Raw genomic sequence first — 20,863 nt, forward strand, 5'->3', positions numbered from 1 at the left:
CCTGGCCACTTGTTATCAAAGGCTTTCTTTCCAGACAAGAAGAGGTTGGTGGCCATTGAGCATCACTTACAAATGGGCAGGGCAAGAAAGGTTGCTGAAGGGAGGAAGGGCCCTGGAAGGTAGGGGAACCTTAGAAAGGAGTAAATTGGCTCCCAGCAGGCAGTCCAGGTCGGCCCAGCTGGCCCCATGCTGTCCAGCACTATTTACTATGGCTCTGAGATGACACAAGGAGACAGGGGAATGGCCTTGTTTTTACACAGTGAAAACCTAGTTATATAATGGGACTTCCTAGGAAACAAGGGGCGGGGGGCATGCAGCAGGAATTTAAAAGGCCTCATTTCCCACAAAAGGGTAGTGATTCAGACATCATCCATATGCCACAGAATGTGGCCATGTTGTTTAGCACCCAAGAAGGAGCTGGGAGTGCCCAGAGAAGATGGTGGGAGCTGAACATAGACCCCAGATTACAGTCCAATCCCTGGAAACCACCAAACCAGAATCTGCCCTGGTGGCTTGGGAGATGACATGAAACCCATTGCACAGGTGGAGAGACTGAGTCTGAACTTAACAAAGTCCATATTAGGAGCCTGTTCCACTGACATAAGGTTTCAACACTGGTTTCGACACTTAAGTATGTGACCTTGGGCAACTCACTTCCTCTCTTTAGAGTATGTATAACAAAAATTATAACAATATATAGAATGTATAAGAAAAATTATAGAATGTATAACAAAAATTATAATGCTTACCTTGTAGGATTAATATAAAAATGAGACATAATGCCCAAAAACAAACAAAATGTCTGGCAGGGATGAGGTGTTCAATAAACGTTAATGGCAACAGTAATACTAGCTAACATAGAAGTTAAGTAACTTAGCCAAGATCACCCGGATGATAAAGTCACAGCCTGGCGTTTGAAGCCAGGCAGTCTGACTCCAGAGACTGCAATTCTGAGAGGTCGAGTGTCTTGCCCAAGGTCATACATCTGCTGCTAAACAAGAGAGCCAGAATCCAAACCTCTCAAGACTTCCATTCGATCACTTCTAATATAAACGTTTGGCCTTCATGTTTCTAAAAGCGCTTTAGAGGCTGTGCTTCCATGCTGCTGTGAACATTTCCTGAGCCAGAACCTTGATCCTGATTGTAAATCCAGAAGTAACAGGATAAAGAAGTTGACAACAGGGACTCTATTTCCAAACAATGGGTACACTCAGTGCATGGTTGGTCCTTCCTCATCCACAGGTTCATGAGGGGTCCTGGGCCTCAGGAGTTCCCTGAGAGGCCTCAGCACCAAGTGTCTGCCTGGGAGGGCCCTTAACAGAGCCTGAACATCCCAAACAAATGGCCACCCTAGGCTTGCATCCCTCCAGTGACGGGGGCTCACCACTTTGCATGGTAGTCCTTCATTTTCTAGCAAAGGCAGATGGAGTCATGAGCCCTTGACTCCTTTAAGGACCTAAAAGTAGCAGTAGACATTTGAGATGGTTTTGCAACCATGAAAAATTGGCTTGTACTGAAAACCAAAAAGACCTCTGCATAACCCTCAGAGAACAAAAACACTTGCACTCCCCAAAGTCCGCCATCCCCACCAAGCCTAGGCAATGGCATCTGGTGGATCTATGTTAAATTCCATGCAGCCAGAGAACTTTTCGGATGGGTGTGGGTATATCCACTGGAGGGCGGGCCCAGCAGGCTTAGAAGGGAAGGGCCCCCACAATTCCTTTTTTTAGTTTGCATTCAAAGAGCAGGGCAGACTGGCCCAGTAGTTCTCCGGGTCCTCTTCACCCTACTTCCTCTCGTCTGAGGGAAAGCCCTGCCACAAATTGCATATCCTGAGCCTTGTCTTGCTCTTATTTTGCCCAAACACTCTGGGCTGGGGCACATCCCACATGCACAGGGCTCTTGATCCACACACCCATGACGAGCAGGAGACAAGCTTAGGAGTTGGAAAACCAAAACCAAACTGTCTGAGCTCTTTGAGATGGTTAGTATGCCAGGAAAGGGAGGGACTCACAGTCCAATTCAGCTCCATTTGAAATGGCCTGAAGCCAGAATCAGTGTGGGCAGGGCCGCCACGTACAGCTGTACTGGCTGTGCACTACATGATTTGCATCACTACAATGTAAACAGCATCCTCTGCAGTTGTGTAGTAAAAGTGACCTCAGGAAGGGGGTGGAGGGGGTAAAGGAAGTGATAAAGGTGTACATAAATGTGCTTTTAAAAATCCTACACAGGGACTGAAATCATCTAGTCCTGTGTGTGCCTTTCACAGATAAGGCAACTGAGGCCCATGTGAAGTAAGAAACTGGTCCAAAGTTGCAAAGCAATTTAGAAACCATACTGGCAATAGAACCAGGACTTCTGAAGCCAAATCCAGTACTCTAAGTTCCTTCCCTCCCTGAGGCTCTATCATTTTCCCCTTTAACCCCTTATTGGCAGGTTAGGGTCTTAGAAGCCTGAATATTTCTATTCATTTTTTCCTTCTCATTTAACAAATGTATATAGATCACCTATTGTGAGCTAGGCATTGTTCTAGATGCTAAGGATAAAGTGGGGAGACAGACACACTGATTCTGGCTCTTAGGATGGGATGGAAAGAGTTCCTATCATTCTTATTTGTAATATTTGCCAATTACCATGATGCAAATCCTCCTACCATGGTCAGTTTCAATTTACCGACATAACATTACTGAATGGGAAGATTGCACACAATCAGCTCTTGTATGCAGACTCCAGCACACATTGGTCCCTTCCTTTGTGAAACTTAAACTCCAGTGGGAGAGGATACAGTGTCCAAGCAGGCAGACAGCTCTCATAACCACCTGTGATTATTTTTAATTGTAAAACACATAAAGAAGATGCTGTAAGGGAGAAGAACAGATTCTCCATAGCAATGGATTCTCCTTTCTCAGAGGCCATGGCATTAAAACTGGAGGTTGACAAGGGTCAGGTGAGCAACGTTCTTGGAGAAGAACGTTCCAGACAAAGGGGACTGCAAGTGCAAAGACCTCAAAGTGGGAAAGAGCTTGGTGTATCTGAGGAACAGAGAGGAAGACGATGAGGCTGGAAGGTAGTAAGTGAGAAGGCAAATCCGCAGGGCCTGGTGGGCCCTGGGAAGGGTCTAGAATCTATTCTAAATGCAATGGAGGGACTCTCGGGGGCTTTAAGCAGAGCCAGGATCTAGTCGACACTGTTGAAAAGATCACTGTGGCTACTGTGAAGGGCATAGCTTGAAGCTGGGCAAAATTGGAATGAGGGACCAGTTGGAACACTCCAGTGCAAGTCCAGATACAAAATGAAGAGGGTGGCTTAGTCCAAGTATGGCAAAAGAGACAGAGAGGAATGGGCACACTGGAGAGAAACTGAGGGCTAGAACCTGCAGGATTTGCTGATGGGAAGTGAAGGAAAATCATAAGGAATGATTTCCAAGCTTCTGGCTTGAGCCATCTGGTGGGTGGTAATGCCATTTCCTGCAATGGGGAGAAAAACCATTTTGGAAGCGAAAACCTGGGTTCCTTTTCCAGCATATGAAATGTGAGATGCTATGAGACATCCAAGTGAAATGTCCTATAAGCAGCCAGGAAATTGATGGTGGAGCTCAAAGGACAGGCCTGGGCTCGGTAGGGTCAAATATGGGGTCCTCAGGAGCTCGGGCCACGTTGAGGCCAAGGTCCCACACGCTCGCTCAGAAAGAGCAAGACTCCGTCTCAAAAAAATAAAAAAATAAAAAAATAAAAGAAAAAAAGGAGGCCCATTTTGATCACTTTTCCTACACAGAGAAAACGATAAATGATGTAAGACAGAAAAATACACTAGTTTTCATAAAACCGTGACCCTTGGGTTGTTTTTCTTTTTTTTTTTTTTATGGAGACAGAGTCTCTCTCTGTCGCCCAGGCTGGACTGCAGTTGCACGATCTCAGCTCACTGCAAGCTCCGCCTACTGGGTTCAAGCAATTCTCCCACCTCAGCCTCCCGAGTAGTTGGGATTACAGGCACCCGCCACCATGCCTGGATAATTTTTTGTATTTTAGTAGAGACGGGGTTTCCCATGTTGCCCAGGCTGGTCTCGAACTCCTGAGCTCAGGCAATCTGCCTGCCCCGGCCTCCCAAGCTGCTAGGATTACAGGCGTGAGACACCGTGCCCCGCCATGACCCTTGTTCTTGAAGGAGATGATCCATGTACTCTCTGAAGGCATGAGATGGCTGTCCGAGGCTCGGAGGAAAAACAGTGTTAATTACAGGCAACCTCAATGTGCTGTTTGCTGCTTTAAAGCTTTAGTCCTGTTTTCCTTGAGCTTGACATCTGCTTAACCAGACCATTGGCAAACTCCTGATTTCACAGAAAAAGATACAAAGGGCAGCCGAGGCTTTCCCCAGCCCTTGCTCGTTCTCTGTCTCCCTGTCTCTGGATGCTTCTGTGAAGGTCTCTGTTTCAGCCCGCATGCCACCTGCCCTAACGGCATTTGGTCTCCTCCGCAACCCCAGCGAAGGGACCCTCACTCCTCCACAGGCTGCCCAGCCCCTGGTTGACTGGTTGTTTCTGATTTGGAGAATTCTTCCTCATAAACAGCTGCAAATGCTTTCGATGGCTGAGGGGAGGCTGTTGTGGTAAGTCACTTGTTAACAAGCATTAGTTTATCTACCATAGAACAGGAAATTGAGGGGATAGGACAGATAACAGGTAAGGCTTTTGATGAGATGACAAGACTGAAGTAGGAGGGAGGGAGGCAGCCCAGGGCCAGGGAGCTCCGAGGTTGCAGGCACCCAGTGTGTGTGATGAGGACGCGCCAGGGCCCGGCTGAGAGGGGAGGTGGAATTGACAGAGGACGGTGGGTGAATGGCAGGCTGCCCTGCATAGAGGGATGCTTAGGCCCTTCTTGGATGAATATCTGCTTAGGCCCTTCTTGGATGAATATCAAGTTCATCTGATAAGCTCAGCCCTGGCGGCAGGCAGCACCTGCTTCACTCTTTCTGAGCATCCACATGAAGGCCCACTGAATCTTCAAGACTCTCAGCTGAAGCGAACCCTGGAAATCACCTAGTGCTGGCTCCCAGCCCCTCATGACACATGTAAGCTCCCTGCTTCCTGGTGTGTTCTTTTTCACATGCTAAACATTCGGAAGGACATGCGAGCACATCCCTATCTAGGGCTCCTCCTCCCGGGGAAGGTGGACACTGTGACTGCAGCTCCATGACACAGGCCTTGCCTCAAACCACTGGCGCGCTCGGAGCCGCTCCCTGCCAGAAGCAGCAGTGGGTGTGGACTGGGGACGTGCTGTTTCCCAAATGAGATAATCTCCCCCAGAGATTCCGCTGAGAAAGGAGTGGTGTGCTCATACCATAGGGACAGATGACGCTTTTCCACAGAAGCCCCCTCTGCCGCTGAAATCTGTCTCTTTTCCCTTCTGTGGCCAGTCTCTATCCAGCCTTCAAATGGACAGCACCCTCCATCTCTTGAACCCCTCCTCTTTCTCTAGACTCCATCAGGAGAAATAATCTCTTGCTCCCGTTATTCCTCCCCATCTTCTCCAGTGAGCTGCGTTCTGACCTGCACAGAGGCTGGGGAAGCCAAGAGACACATCCAGAGACGAGGAAGGCCGGTGGCTGGCGCTGATATTGTGGTTGGAGGAATAAGGAGCAGAAGAGACCCCACAGAGCTTCCTTCAGAGAAAAAGGCAGGGGGATAAGGCCCAGTTAGCAGAGAGACAAGCAGTGCACCCAGGAGCAGTCGTTTGGTAGAGAAGTAAGATGCTGACAAGTTGATTGGAGAAGCCAGAAAACAGGGGTGTCTTTTGCAAGAGTGAAGAGGAGGGATGCATCCCTCTCCTGGAAAGACCCAAGTTTGGTCAAGTTTTCCCTAGAGCATAGGAAGGCATCAGGATGGTAAGAACTGGCTTGGCATCACCAGGCTAGCCCCAGTGGCAGCCTGCAACTGTAGCACCCAGCTGGGTGCTAAGCCGTGGGGAGAAGGGTTACCGCTCTCTTTCTTGAGGGGCTTGAGGCTGAGGGACACTTGTTTGGACCCAAGTGCTGGAGGGGATGGAGGGAATGTCCTCAGTCCCAGAAGCCAATCTGATAGACTTACAGAGGCACTGGCCATCAGCCTGCCCATGGGAGGGCCCCCAGTGCCAGTCTGCCTGCTCCTCCCCTCTGAGGGGAGATGGATTTGGAAATAAGCCCAGAGGAGGAGGAACACACAGACTCAGAACATCAGTACTGGAAATGTTTTTAGACCACCTAGCCCCGCTTCCTCATTTTCTAGAAGAGGAGACAGAGGTCCAGAGAGGGAAAGTATTTGTTTCAGGTCACACAGCCAGTCGAGAAACCAGCTCTTCTGATGTCCAGCCTAGTTCTCACCACAGTGGTCGCAGCACTCAGGAGGGGTTGTTATACTCTCATGTCCCCTTGCTGAGTCCTGGAACCAGCTGTCCTAAAGTCAGAAGTCCATCCTGTGGCCTTTGACCTTAGCATTCTGCCTTCCAGCCCCCCGTCCCCCCAGTGACCGTTCCTAGAAGACCTCAGGGAGACAGAAGCCTCTGTTGTTCCAAGGCCACAGTCATGCCTCAAGGAGCTGGTGCTCCCTGCCTGGCATCTGCCAGTTTTGAATTAAGAGGTGGTCTGATGGCAGCCATGGTGCCCTCTTGCCCACTTGCCCTAAGTCTCCTCATCGAGGTTTCAGCAGCACAGTCCAGCTCTGGGGCTAGGCTGAGCTTTCCGTGGAAAGGTGACCACATCGCTTGGATCCCCACCAAGGCCTCTGTCTTTCTGACATCTGGGCGTGTCCAGAAGCCCTGGCCAGGGCAGGAGGGCCCTGGGGCCAAGTCTCCATGGTGCAGGCAAAGGGAGAGAGAGAGCTGGGGCCTGGACAATGCCAAACGTTTGATGGTGATTTTCTTTCGTTCTTTCCTTGGCTTGGGAATGCAAAATATTATCATTTTTGCCTGGAGATTTCCCTTCCTAAATGCGCTTGGCTCCGGCCAACATTAAGATGAGTTTGCATTCCTCCACACTGCCTGGTTTCCAATTCTAAATTGTTTGCTGAGACTCAAGACAGATGCTCGAGTGCCGACAACTGGAAGTCAGCTGCGCGTCTGCCCAAGGGAACCTCACTGACATGTGCCGGGGTGGGTCTTCGATGTTACAGAGCAGGAGCCTCTCATTTCACTGATGGAGAAGCTGAAGCCCAGAGAGGCATCGGGGCTCTCAGTGGACATCCAGCAGAGTTAATGACAAAGCTGAGATTAGAACCCAGATCACCCCACCCCAGTCCAAACTTCTCTTGGCTTCACTTCAGGCTCTGTTGACTTACAAACATGTCTGTTGTCTGCCCAGCGGGGCCGTAAGCTCTGAACACTGTAAGTCATGTCTCAGCCAGCTTGGTGTCCTCACTTCCTACCATGGAAACTGGAGCTCCATAGACCCCAAATAGAGGTTGATTGAACTGAAGGGCTGTAGAGCGGACTAACATGGAAGGAGTGGTGGTGAACATAGATAAGTATGAAGAGAGTCTGGTGACCTTGGACACATTACTGCCCCGCTCTGGGCCTTAGTCTTCTCATTTATAGCAACAAGCTTTTTAAACTCGATAGAGCAGTTCTCAAACTGTGTTCCAGGAGACCCTAAGGTTTCAATGAAGTGTTTTAGGTCTGCTACTGAGGGTGGGAAATTCCTCCCTACCCCTAGTCCTAACTCCAACATCCACTTCTTGTGTCTACTTTTCATGTATATATTTTGTTCAAAAAATGTGGGATTCACTGTAAGAAAACAAAGTTTGGAGGCTAACAGATTATTTGATCTGGAAAATTCCTGCTTGTTCTTAAAGATAAAATCCTGGCTGGGTGCTGGTGGCTCACGCCTATAATCCCACCACTTTGGGAGGCCGAGGCAGGTAGATCACTTGAGGTCAGGAGTTCAAGACCAGCCTGGCCAATATGGTGAAACCCCCTCTCTGCTAAAAATACAGAAAGTAGCCAGGCGTGGTAGCACACGCCTGTAGTCCCAGCTACTTGGGAGGCTGAGGCAGGAGAATTGCTTGAACCTGGGAGTAGAGGTTGCTGTGAGCCGAGATCACACCATTGTACTCCAGCCTGGGCGACAGAATGAGACTCTGTATCACAAAAAAAAAAAAAGAAATAAGTTACCCCTCCTTCACAGCATATTTGCTACACACCACCTTTGACCCAATAGTAGCTTGTCTAATGGGGAGTTTGTGTCATGCCCCCTAGCAACTGGAAAGAGAGAAAATGAGGTGAAGGAGGCCTCATGCTCTGGAGGCTCCATTCTGCACAGAGCTGCTCCAGAGCACAGAATCTGTGTTGGGTGCCTGGCTGGCCATGGGTCTGCGTCTGCCATTCCCTGAGTGATTCAGGACAACCCAACCACCAGGCCTGGCACATGGCTGAGGCAGGAAGAGGCCATGATTTGCTTGTTAGGCCATACTTCTCCCTGACAGGGTAGGCCTGGGCCCAGCCCTGCCTAATGTTGGGCCTTCCTGATGAGATCTTGAGTAGGAAATGATTGGGGTACTACCCCAGAAACCACGAGTCCCCAAAGATCCCCAGCTCCTCTTCTCCTCTTTGTCCAATCACTCTGTGACATCGTTCCTCCTCCCTGATGGTCCATCACTTAAGAGCTAAGCTGCATCAATTATCAATTGCTATAATAATGTCCTGTAACAAATAATTCCCCCAGATCTTAGTGGCACACAATAATAATTGTTTAGTTCACATATCTGGGGTCAGCTGAGGGTGGGGGAGTGAACTGGTCCAAGCTAAGCTCAACTGAGTGGCTCTGCTGGGCTCACTGGGCTTGCTCGTGAGTTTGGGGGTGCTGACCTCAGCTAGGTTGGGCTGGAGCAACAACTCAGCTGGGGCAGCTCTGCTCCGAATACCTCTCACTCTTTTCCTGGGGTCAGTGGACTAGACGTCTCACGTTGCTGCCAGAGGTGCAAGCAAGCAGAAATAGATAAGGCATCCTAAGGCCAAGGCTGGGGATGGGCACACATTACTTCTGCTCAGATGGCCTAGCCCAAAGTCAAGTGGTTGGGGGAAATATACTCTGCTCTTTTAGAGGCAGGAATTGCAAAGTCCCGAGGCAAGGAGTGTGCATACAGAGAAGGGAAGAACTGAGACCAATGATGCAAGCTGGAGCAGGACCACTTGTTTTTGCATCTCAGCTCTGCTACCCACTAGATGTGTGACTTGGGACAAGTTACGGGATCGCTGTGCCTCCAGTTCCTCTCTTCTGCCACAGAGGGGCTTCCTCTGGCTGTCAGCTCCCATCTGCTGTTTCATCCAGACTTTTAAGCCCTTGGGACTCTGGCTTCATCCTTCTGGTATACCTGGTCCCCTGTGCTCTGCCTGTTGCGATGAGGGAGCCCCCAATCAGTTCTGCAGCGAGCAGAGGGCATGGGTCTAGGATGGGTGAGTCTTGAAGAAGGAGTGTGTGGGAGGGGGATAAGCCTGGGTGAAGCCACTCCAGGGTTGTTGTTGTTGTTGATAAGTTGTTGTTGTTAGAGCTGAATTTTCTACTTTAACTCAACACATTTTTCTGAGCACCAGGCCTTATGGTGGCATAAAGGGATAAATAGAACCCAGTTCTCCTCCTCACATTGCTCAGTCCTAGATGGGGAGAAGATTGTGTGGAATCAGCTCTGCTCAGTGTACACGTCTAATCCTATTACTTAAATATTCACTCCACACGCTCCGTGTGGCAATGCAGGCAGAGTTGCTGCCCATGGGATGCTCACAGTCCACTGTGAGTTCTTTGTTGGCCATGCACCTGCCCATGGGGGCAGAACCACACACTCCCTGCCTGCCTGGGGGCTTCCCAGGGTGAGGGCAGAGTTACTAGGTCCCCTGTGAGAGCAGTAGGTCCCCAAGGGCAGGATCCCTGCTTCTCCCCAGAGTCAGAGGACTTCCCAAGCTCTTCTCTAATGGAGACCTTCTTCCCTCAACTAGCTAGAAGCTTCTCTGATGTGGGGACCACATCCCCTCATCCCTCCCTTGCTCTGTCTCACTAGTGCCTATTACAGGAGACTAGACTAGGGTCCTTGGGCCTCCAGCAATGCTCCCAAACCTAGCATTGCCTTTCTAGATGCCTCTTTGAAATGATGGCCTTGGGCAGAAGGGAAGGCTGGCTGACAGCAGAGCAAGAACCCCCACATGTTCCCTACTCACTGGGGCAAAAGGGGCAGTAATGCAGAGGATGTGGAACAGTCAGCCATCTGAAACTCATTACTTCCTCACTTTCGAATGGGTTGTTTTTTTCCCCCATAGCAGCAAGAAGTTCACTTTGCCATATCTTTTTGCTTAGGCCAGCTTATGGTCTTTTCTCTCTCCTCCTCTCCCTGTCTGTGATTTGCTTTTAGACATGAAGATTCTTGGGGCCTAAGTAAAACTAGGAAGAGGAAGATAATACCAGAGATTCTTAGTGATAAACCCCGCCTCCCTCGCCCCATCCCAGCACCCTCCATCCAAGGCAAATGAAAGCTCTTGCTTACACAGGTGCATGTGCAATATGGAACGGAGCCCAAAGAACCAGCGGAAGCCCGGGGCAGGGCTGCGGGGAGGCTGCTGGGAGGTGTTCACGCTTAGGTTCCACAGAGCGGCTTCCTCTGGCCGTCAGCTCCAACCTGGTGCTTCATCCAGACTTTCAAGGTCCTTGTGACTGTGGCCCCATCCTTCTGGTATACCAGGTCTGCTATGCTCCACTTGTTGTGGTCAGGGAGTCACCAGTCAGTTCTGTATTGAGCAGGATCTTAGAGCATGTGGCTGGGATGGATAAGTCTGAAGAAGAAGAGGTGTGTAGGAGGGGACAAGCCTGGCTGAGGCCACTCCAGGGAGCACTCAAGAAACTGAGGACAGTGAGTGACTCAAAAGGAAGAGGAAGACCTGATGGTGATGGGCTGGATGGCACGGGACCCGTGAGGCCTCAAAGTCATCCCGGCCACTTCCTAGCTGTATGACCTTGGCCAGTTGCTGACCTTCTTTGTGCCTCAGTTTCCTCATCTTTAAAATGAGAATGATAATATACTTACTCCAAAAGGTTGTTATAAGCATGAAATACATTCAGAATAGAGCTTGGTACATAGTAAGAGCTTTGTGCATGTACACAATTATTTTTATTATTGTTATCTAAGTGGTAGGCGACTATCAGTACCTGCCTAATCAGGTAGTACCGATAGGTAGAGTATCAGTACTACCTATCAGTACCTACTATCAGTACCTAAATCAGGGAGCTAGGAGGTAAACTAAGGCAGGAGGCGCCAACAGGTACTGATTCTGAAAACAGATTCTCAGAAGGTGAGAAATCCAGTAGGCAAGTCTATCTGCATCTTTTGGGCACTGGGCAAACATAAAAGCCATTCGTGGATGTGGCCTTGAATAGCATATAACCTAAGAGAGCAAGGCAGATGGGAAGGCAGCTGTTATGCAGGGCAGGGAGTAACAGAGCTATGAGCAGCCCATGCTGAGGGCCCCAGAGGAAGGATCACTTTGTAGCAGAGGTGTCATCAGAGGCGGGCCTTGAAAGTGTAGGACAAAGGGAAGAAAGGCCGTCCAGGCATGGTGAACAGCATGGACAAAAGCACTGAGGCCAGCTCAGGAAACAGGGCATCTTGATCCAGTTCAGTTCAACCAAGAAGTATTGAATACCTTCCCTGCACCAGGCAGTGCCAGAGGTTTGCTACTCCCTTTAGTCTTGCCAACCACTTTTCTGGATAGATATTTTTATTCCTATTTTATAGATGAGTAAACTGAGAACCAGAAAGGGAGAGTAACTCCCCAGGGTCACCCACTTATGAATGAGTGCTAGAGCCAGGCTTCTAACCAAGTTCTCCCAGAACTGAAAGCCCATCCTCTCTTCATGTCTGGCCTGACTCTCAAGGAGCCTGGCAGGATGGCAGGGGGAGCCGGGCAATTCCTGACACCTCCACCCAAGTAGGCTGTTCTCTTCTTTTCCCTGGCTCCACGTTTGCACCAGGAACGCCTGCCTAACACCTTTGGGCCACTTCACCTATTCCTCCACATGGCCCTTCAAGGCCAGAATCACACCTCCAGAAGCTTCCCGAGCACCCAGCCCGCATGATCCTTCTCTCTAACAACCATGACATCTGCTTGCAGGGCACACTTGCACTCCACATGCTTCCTGTGAGTCACTCTCCCAAGCTGGTAGGACCCATCTCTCTTCTTATTTTGCCCTCCACTCATTCCCTGTGCTAAGTGCTAGACCCAACAATAAGTAGTGAACAGACCCCATCCTGCCCTCATGGAGCCTGAGTCCTGATGCGGGAGACAGGAGTAATCAGACAGTCACATCCATGGAGTGGAATTACTAACTGTGATAAGAAAAGGAGAGGTCGGCCGGGCGGGGTGGCTCAAGCCTGTAATCCCAGCACTTTGGGGAGGCCGCAGACGCAGCTTTTATTCCAGGCTTGTGAGACTGGCATCCCACTGAAGCACTGTGAAAACCCCCCGCCCACTAAAGCATAAAACTAGTCAAGCAAGGTGGCATGGTTTTGTAGTCCCACCTGCTCGGGAGGCTGAGACAGGAGAATGGAAGGAATCCCAGGGAGGGCGGAGCTGTGAGATTGATCCCGCCAATGCACTCCAGCCTGTGGAGCTGAGACTGGCCTCAAAAAAAAAAGAAAGAAAGAGGTCACCAGTCACCCATTAATAAGGCACAGGGGTGATGAGATCATTAAGCAAGATCTGGTGTAATCAATGTATCAGAGAAGCTTCCCAGGGGAGACCAGGGAAGGATATGCAGTTATGCTGGGGTTTGAAGGTGATGGGAAGCTCATCAGAGAGGCTCAGGCAGAGGAATGGCACATGCAGAGGCCCTGAGGCAGGGGAAGCAAGGTGCATCTGAGGGAGCAGAAAAGGGACCCAGAGAAAAACTCCCACAAGACAAGGCTGGGGAGAGGCTGAGGGCCATGGGGCCACATGGAACATTTTGGACTTTCTCCCAAGATCCCTGGGAAGCTATTTGGGAGGAGGAGGAGAGGCAGGGAAATGGAACAGCACAGCAGACACTCCTTAAGCTGGAGCGAACTCTCCCCGCTGAGCTGTCGAATCGCCTTAGCCATACGCTGGCCAGCAGCCCTCAGCACCTGGGACCGGGACTGCCCCACCTGGCCTCCACCTTAACCTGCAGGGAGTGGAGTGGCTTTGAGAACTGTGAGCCCCAAGTGGTGCTCTGGCTTGATGTTGTTTTCATCCCTTCTTGAGACGGACTGATGCTTTTTTTGACAGACAGACAAGATTCTGAGAAAGGGAGCAACAGCTGACGTAACTTTGGCCATGGCCCACAGGACAGCAGCCCAGGAATTGTGGCTTTTTTCCCCCTCTGTCATCAATATCAAGGGCAGAACAGTGGCAAGCTGCCCAACCAGGCTCCCAACATCTCTGCAATCGGCCTGTTCGTTCCCATCAAAACAACTTTATTTTATCTTGTTGGTATTTGGCAGTCATCAATCTCTGAGAAAAGTACTTTTCCCAAACATGAAACCCATCCACCATAAAAGGAGGAGGCCAGAGATCTTGTCAGGAGCCGAGGTCAGAGAGATGGACTTGACTGACATAATTTTTAGGAAATCCACTCTCTGGTTGGTTCGGTTTGGTCAGAAGCAAATGCCAACTTGTCTCTGGGAAAGAAACCAGCACTTTGTAATTTAATGCCTCTTCCTTGGGGCCAGATTTCACTAATCCTGTCCCCAGTGAGGTTGGGGCTCTGTTTAGGACTAGTCTCACCTCCCCCTCGGCCCCCACCACCCCCTCACTGGGCACCTCACTTTGGCTGCAGGATGGAACACGGGTGGCTGGCTTTCCCTCCCATTGTGTCTCCCAACTGGAACCCAAAGGCAGAGGCGGTGGGACCTAGGGCAGGAAGCAGAGGCCCTCTTCTCTGAAAGGAATCTTCCCTTCTCTCCAGTGAGTGCTTCTTATGAAAGGCTGATCTAGGGAGGGAAGAGAACACATCACCCCAGCACCCCAAGATATGTGGTCATTTTTCCAGCTAATCTGTCCCCAGTTGAGTGATTTGGGGAAAACTATTTAATATCCCAGAGGTGTGATCATATCTGTCTCACAGGGTTGGTGTGAGATTTAATTGATTAATGTAAAACTCATGGTTAGATGCCTAGAATCGTGCCTGGAGTATATCAGTGCTCATCATTCGTTCCTTTCTCCTTTTCCTCACTGAGGGGAGAGATTGACCCAGACAAATAAGGGCCCTGGTCTCTAACTGTTCAGTCAACCAATATCTATGAACTGGACCTGCATTCAAGGCACTGAGGATACAGCAGTGAGGACACAGCAGAGTCCCACGGCACTTACAGACTATAGGAATATTCTAACTATCAGCCACGTGACAATAAACAAATAAATGTCATGTGTTTGTGATAAGTGCTATGAGGAAACATAGAGCACAGGAAGGGATCCCCGGGGTGTTGTGATGGCCTGGTGATGAACAAGACGGCATTGAAACAGAGATTCTAAGACTGGAGGGAGCCTTGCAGGTATGGGAGGAAGAGCATTCCAGGAAGCGGGAACAGCCACAGCAAAGACGCTAAGCAGAGAACGAGTCTGACGTTGGAAGGACAGCAAGAGGGTCAGTGTGACTGGAGCAGAGGAGGAGGAGAGGGTAGAAATTAGTGCGGCAGAGTGAATGGGGTGAGATCATGGAGGGCCTTGCAATGAGGAGTTTGGCCTTGGCTTTGATGGGGTGGAAAACTCATTGATAGAGGGAGTGGAGCTGAGAGGTGATGGGATCTCACAGGTCTTGGAAGGGTCCCTCTGGCCATGGTTGCACAAGAAGCACTGATAGAGGGCATGGGGTGGACAAGGCCCCAAAGACACAATCTGTGGCTTCATCTTCACTGGCCCTCACCCCTCTGTAGGCCTGGAAGTGGTAGGTGGTCTGGACTTCCTGACAGCTAGAACATACTTTCCTCTTCCTGCTGGGTCAGATGCAGGAAGGGGAAGTCCTAGTCTCTAGTGGGCACCAGGAAGCCAGGCAAAGTGCCGTCCACAATCAGGGTGTATGTGGCCTGTGCATGTGTGTGTCTGTGTGTGTGCACATGCATGCATACATGTATATTTGTGTGTTTGTGTGTGTGTGTGTGCGCGCGCGCGCATATGTGTGTGTTCATTCCTGAGACAGATTTGGAGAGAGGGTAAATTTCTCTCTGCCACTGAAACACTACTTCTGTAACCCCCTGTGCCCACCAGGCTCCCAGCTCTGCACAGGTGACACTGGTGTCTCTCTCTCTTTCCTCTGTGATATGCCTTCACTGGCCAGGGACCTGTGTTCTTCAGGATTCTGTGTTCACCTGAACAGAGTCCTCTTCTCCAAGGCCGCCTGCTGCTAACCAGGCTGATAAGTTTATTTATGCCATGGGCTCTGTAAACAAAGCACTAACCGGTCCACATACTCTTCTTCCCCAACCACTACTCCAGGGCCATGACACTAAATCCATGTGGCAGATTAGGAATCATGAAGACAGAGTTGACAGCTACATAGTCACTTGCCGCCACTGTCCTCCCCTGTACCCGTAGCAGGTACTGCTATCAGTCACCCTTCTCTTGCCTACTGAGCCCAGACTTGACCTCAGAATCTTTCCTAACTCAGTGCTCCAGAAGTGCCCACGAGCAATTGGCATGCTCAATAAGATAACACGTATCTAACATCCCTACTTGAAGGTTCCTCAGTTTTACCTCTGGGGCCTTTAATTCTATGACTCTAATGATGGAACTTGTACAATAGGCCTTATTCAAGTAAGTGCCCCAGGGCTTCACCCTTGAATACTGAGAAGGGGGTCAGTGCCCAGGGGAAGGAGAGTGGGGCACTCGTGTGCGGGCCCAACCCTCAAATTCAGAGGCCCTAACCAACGGGCTTGGGTCCTTGGGCAGGTCAGTTAACCTCTCTGACCCTCTGTTTTCCCTTTGCTGCCCACCTGACGGGGTTGTCACAGAGATTGAATGATAACATACATGTGAATGGTCTTTGCAACTTAATAAGTATCCTATATGTGAAAGGGGCCACAATGATAAAAAGTCTGTTCTGCCAATTCATTTTCACTTATCTAAAAGTTTTGACTCGTGGCAAGATCCCACCCCTCAAATTTAATGGGCCCCAAGTTTGGATGGGTATCAAGGCCAGATGTGCCCTGAAAATGCCTTGTTGTGGGGAGGCGTCACAGAGTAGGTGTCTGAGGCCCTAGTTCTGATGCTACCACTGGCCTGCTGTGCACCCCTGGACAAACCTCTTAACCTCTCTGGTGCTGTACCAACTGCATCTGCCAAGTGAGGATGATGCGCACTCATTCTCCAAGGTCCTGTGACAGCAAATGATGGCAGATGTGAGGAGGCCCAGAAACCGAAAGTACTATACAGATGTGAGTTGTTATTTTGTTACTTCTTGTGATTTGCCCAAAGGGGTAAAGCATTTGGCTTAACACAGGCTTCCCGCCAGGAAGAATTAGTTAATTGACAGGTGACTTAAACAAACAGGGGCGACCCTTGGGGCAGGGCAAAAGGGTCATGGGGCTTTCTCTGTGCTCGCTTCAGTTGCCCCTGCCAAAAAGTAGCCCCTGCCGAAGCCAGATGGAGCTTTGCCAACTGGTTCAGAGGGAATTGGGGAGCCCAGTGCCGGAGCCCATGGCCACTGGGACCTCAGGCTTGCAGGGGAAGGGGGATGTCAGTTCCCTGACTCTTCAGCAGATAGGAGAGGGGGTAATGAGGGGAGGAGGAGGGAAGAGAAGGGAGAGCAGGAGAGAGGACGAAAATGAGAGGGATGAAAAAGAGGAAACCAACAAAAGCCGGAAGAAGCAGGTGGGAGGAAGGAGTGATGGAGAAGGAGGGCAGCTGTCTCTCCCTGGTCGAATCGGGAATTCCCTGGGGGAAGGACAGGTCTTCCATTCACACCGGGTCTCTTTGAGAGCAGGTTTTATGCCTCCCCTATCCATGTACAGGGTCTGTATTAGGCCCTTCTTTGTGGGGCTATACAGGAATACCTGAGACTGAGTAATTTATAAAGAAAACAGTAGCCCGGCCAACACGGTGAAACCCTGTCTCTACTAAAAAATATCTATAAAGATCAGCCAGGCACAATGGCATGTCCCTGTAGTCCTGGCTCCTTGGGAGGCTGAGGCACAAGAATCGCTTGAACCCAGGAGGAGAAGTTGCAATGAGCCAAGACCGAGCCACTGTGCTCCAGCCTGGGCCACAGAGTGAGACTCTGTCTCGGGGGGGGGAAGAAAAAAAGAAAGAAAGAAAAGAAAAGACGTTTATTTTGGTTCACTGTTCTGCAGACTGTACAGGAATCATGATGCCAGCATCTGCTTCTAATGAGGGCCTCAGGGAGCTTCCAATCATGGTGGAAGGCAGAGGGAAGCCAGCGTGTCACATGCAAGAGTGGGAGCAAGAAAGAGAGTGGGGAGGCCCCACACTCTTAAACACCAAGGTCTGTGAGAACTCAGAGTGAGAACTCACTCATCACCAAGGGGATGGCACCAAGCAATTCATGAGGGATCCGCCCCCATGACCCAAACACCTCCCACCACGCCCTACCTCCAACATTGGGAATCCTGTTTCAACATGAGATATGGAAGGGATGCACAATGAAGCCATATCAGGCTCCCCCAGGACAGGGGTGGAATCTCTCGCATCAGACTATGGGCCCTTCCAGGAAGAGACTGTCAGCCATCTCATACAGGGGCTCCCCAAGATGGGGAAACATGCTCATCCCACAGCCAAGACCCTCCAAGGTTCATGACCTGCCAGTGGGTCCTGACACAGCCCAAGGCCTACACCTCTGCCTGTCTGACTCCCCTGCTTCTCCTCTCTTCTCCTCTCCTCTCCCCCTGCCTTAGGGTTCACGGACACCTTCAACATGGACACCAGGAAGCCCCGGGTCATCCCTGGCTCCAGGACCGCCTTCTTTGGCTACACAGTGCAGCAGCATGACATCAGTGGCAAGAAGTGGTGAGTGAGGGTGGCCGCCCACACCCAGCCCTGTACCATTCCACACCCAGCCCCTCCATCCTGCCCCTGTGCCCCGTGGCTGCCCCACTGGCCCTCACATGGAGACTGACATTTTCAGTGACCTGACTCTGTCCCAGCAGGTCAGAGGCTGCACAGGCTCTGCTCCTGACTATGAAAGCTTGAGTGTTCAATTTCTCAAGCCCTCTGTCTTCTCATCTGTGAAATGGGAATGAACGGGCCCTCCTTCTCTGGGTTATGTGACAGCGCAGGTAGCAGCCACCTGGGGACTAATCGTTAGCCCCTGGTCCTGTCTACCTGGAGATCTGCTGGGGGTGTCTCCGAGAGGGTGGGTGTGAGTGTGCTCTCTAGCTGAAACCCAGGCAGCAATGGGGCAAAGGGGAGGGAGAGCCAGACCAAGTGGAGGGAGAGGGCGGGAAAGATCCCCGAGAGCCCTCCGGAGCAGGGGCAATCAGGAGGAAGAAAGGATTCACCTCCAATTTTAAAAATAACTGTATTTCAACATATTTTATCACCTAATTCACTCATTTCAAGTGTCCAAGTCGATGATTTTTTTTTAAGAAAATTTACCATGTTATGAGGCCATCACCACGAATCAGTTTTAGAATATTTTTACCACCCCAATAAGATCTCTCACCACATTTATGGTTAGTCATCCTCCTCCCCACTTGGTTTTTAGCTGGCAGAAGGCCGTCCTTCCTGGGATGGATAGGGCCAGGCCTCTGCATGGCCCTTTTAGAAGCCCTTGCATAGTCAAGAGATCACATGAACACTGGTGATCAATGTTCTATGCTGCCCTCTTCCCACTCTGGCCCGTCTACCCTCCCCAGCCTCTCTCCCTTCCTGTGCCTCCCCCACCCCCCTACCTGCACTCAACGCTCCAGCCACATGGCACGATCGCACCATTGCTGTTTCCCCAGATCTTCTTCACGCATGCTCTTCCCTTCTGCGATGCCCTCTCCTGACTTCTCTGCTCACCCCACCACCATCTGGCTAATTCTCTCATATTCTTCTTGCTTTTCGTAAAGAAATATCTTACTTATTATCTTTCTACCGAGGTATAACATACATACAATAAAGTGTAGGCATCTTGAGTGTATGGCTTAATGAACTTCCATGTGATATACAACTATGCAATCACCTCCCAGAGATACACACCATTTCCAGCTTCCCAGAAGGTGGTGCCCACTCACCCCACCCAGTCAGTGCTCCTCCACGGACCCCCATGCTGTAGTTTTGAACTTCATAGAGGAGAAATTATGCAATAGGTGCTCATTTGTATCTGACCTCTTTCACTCAACATTATGCCTGTGAGGTTTAACATGTTGTTAAATGAACCATACTTCATGCTTCCATTGATAAGCAGTATTCCATTGTATTAATCTACCACAATGTATTTAAGTTTAGTGTTTATTTTACTGTATTTGGATTGTTTCCATTTGGGGCTATTTCAGATAATGCTGCTATTGGCATTCATGTACGTGTCTTTGGATGGGCATATGTGCTCACTTTTATGGGGTTTTTACTCAGGGATAGAATTGCTGAGTTAAAGGGTAGTTATGTTTAACTTTTTAGTAGGACCTGCCAGGCATTTTTTTCAAAGTGGTTTACCAATTTAAACTCTCTCTAGTAAAATAAGAGCCTTCTGGTTGTGACGTGTCCTCACTAACACATGACATTATCTGTCATTTAAATTTTAGTCATTCTAGTTGTGTGTGGTGGTATCTCACAGTGGGTTTAATTTGCATTTCTCTATTTACTAATGATGTTGAGCAACTTTTCATAAATTTAATGGCCATTTTTGTATCCCCTTTTGTGAAATGCTGTATCAGGTCTTTTGCCCATTTTAAAGATTGTGTTGTGTGTCTTTTTCTTATTGATTAAAGGCCTTTAAAGTATATGTATATGTTTTGTATGCACATCCTTTGTGACACAGAAGCATTGCAAATATCTGTTCCCAGTCTGTGGCTTGCCTATTCATTCTCTTAATGGTATCTTTTGATAAACAAAAGTTCTTAACTTTAATAAAATCTAATTTATCAATATTTTTTATGATTAGTGCTTTTAGTGTGTCTCGTTTAAGAAATCTTCACCTCTCCCCATATCATGAAGATATTCTTCTCTGTTTTCTTCTAGAAGTTTGAAGTTTTTGCTTTGTTATTTAGGTCAGTGATTCATCCCAAGTTAATGTTTGTGTAAGGTGTGAGATAAAGGTCAGAGGTTTTTGTTTTCTTTTTTTCATGTGGATGGCCAATTGATTTGGCACAATTTGTTAAAGACTAATTTCCCCCATTGAATTTTAGTGTCATCTTTGTTGAAAATCGGGTGACCATAGATATATGGGCCTATTTCTTGACTCTATTTTATTCCATTTGTCTATTTATCTAAATTTGAGCAAACAAAAAGCTGCTTTGATTACTGCAGCTTTAAAATAAGTCTCGAAGTCAGGTAGTGTGATTTCTCTATATTTGGTTTTCTCTTCTTTTTTATTTCAACTTTTATTTTAGATTCAAGGGGTACATGTGCAGATTTGTTACAAGAGTATATTGCATTGTGCGGAAGTTTGGGGTACAAGTGATCCTGTCACCCAGGTAGTGAGCTACTCAATAGGTAGTTTTTCAAGTCTTGTTCCCTCCCTCCCTCCCCATTCTAGTGGTCCTCAGTGTCTATTGTTCCCATCTTTATATCCATGTGTACCCAGTGTTTAGCTCCCACTTATAATAGTGAGAACACACCATATTAGGTTTTATGTTTCTGTGTTAATTTGCTTAGAATAATCGCATCCATGTTGCTGCAAAGGACATGATTTCTTTCTTTTTCATGGTTGTGTGGTATTCCATGGTGTATATGTACCACAGTTT

General features: G+C 49.1%; 1 protein-coding gene across 1 annotated transcript in view; it reads left to right on the plus strand.

Annotated features, from left to right (window-relative positions):
• The window catches only part of ITGA11 (integrin subunit alpha 11), a 133,908-nt gene that overhangs the window by 11,817 nt on the left and 101,228 nt on the right, over positions 1–20,863 (plus strand). Inside the window, exon 2 of the mRNA XM_003901113.5 lies at positions 17,873–17,984. Coding sequence (XP_003901162.3) covers positions 17,873–17,984 — 112 coding nt within the window. The remainder of the gene's footprint in view (positions 1–17,872; positions 17,985–20,863) is intronic.

This window comes from Papio anubis, chromosome 7, assembly GCF_008728515.1.
Source record: "Papio anubis isolate 15944 chromosome 7, Panubis1.0, whole genome shotgun sequence".
NCBI classification, from domain to species: domain Eukaryota; kingdom Metazoa; phylum Chordata; class Mammalia; order Primates; family Cercopithecidae; genus Papio; species Papio anubis.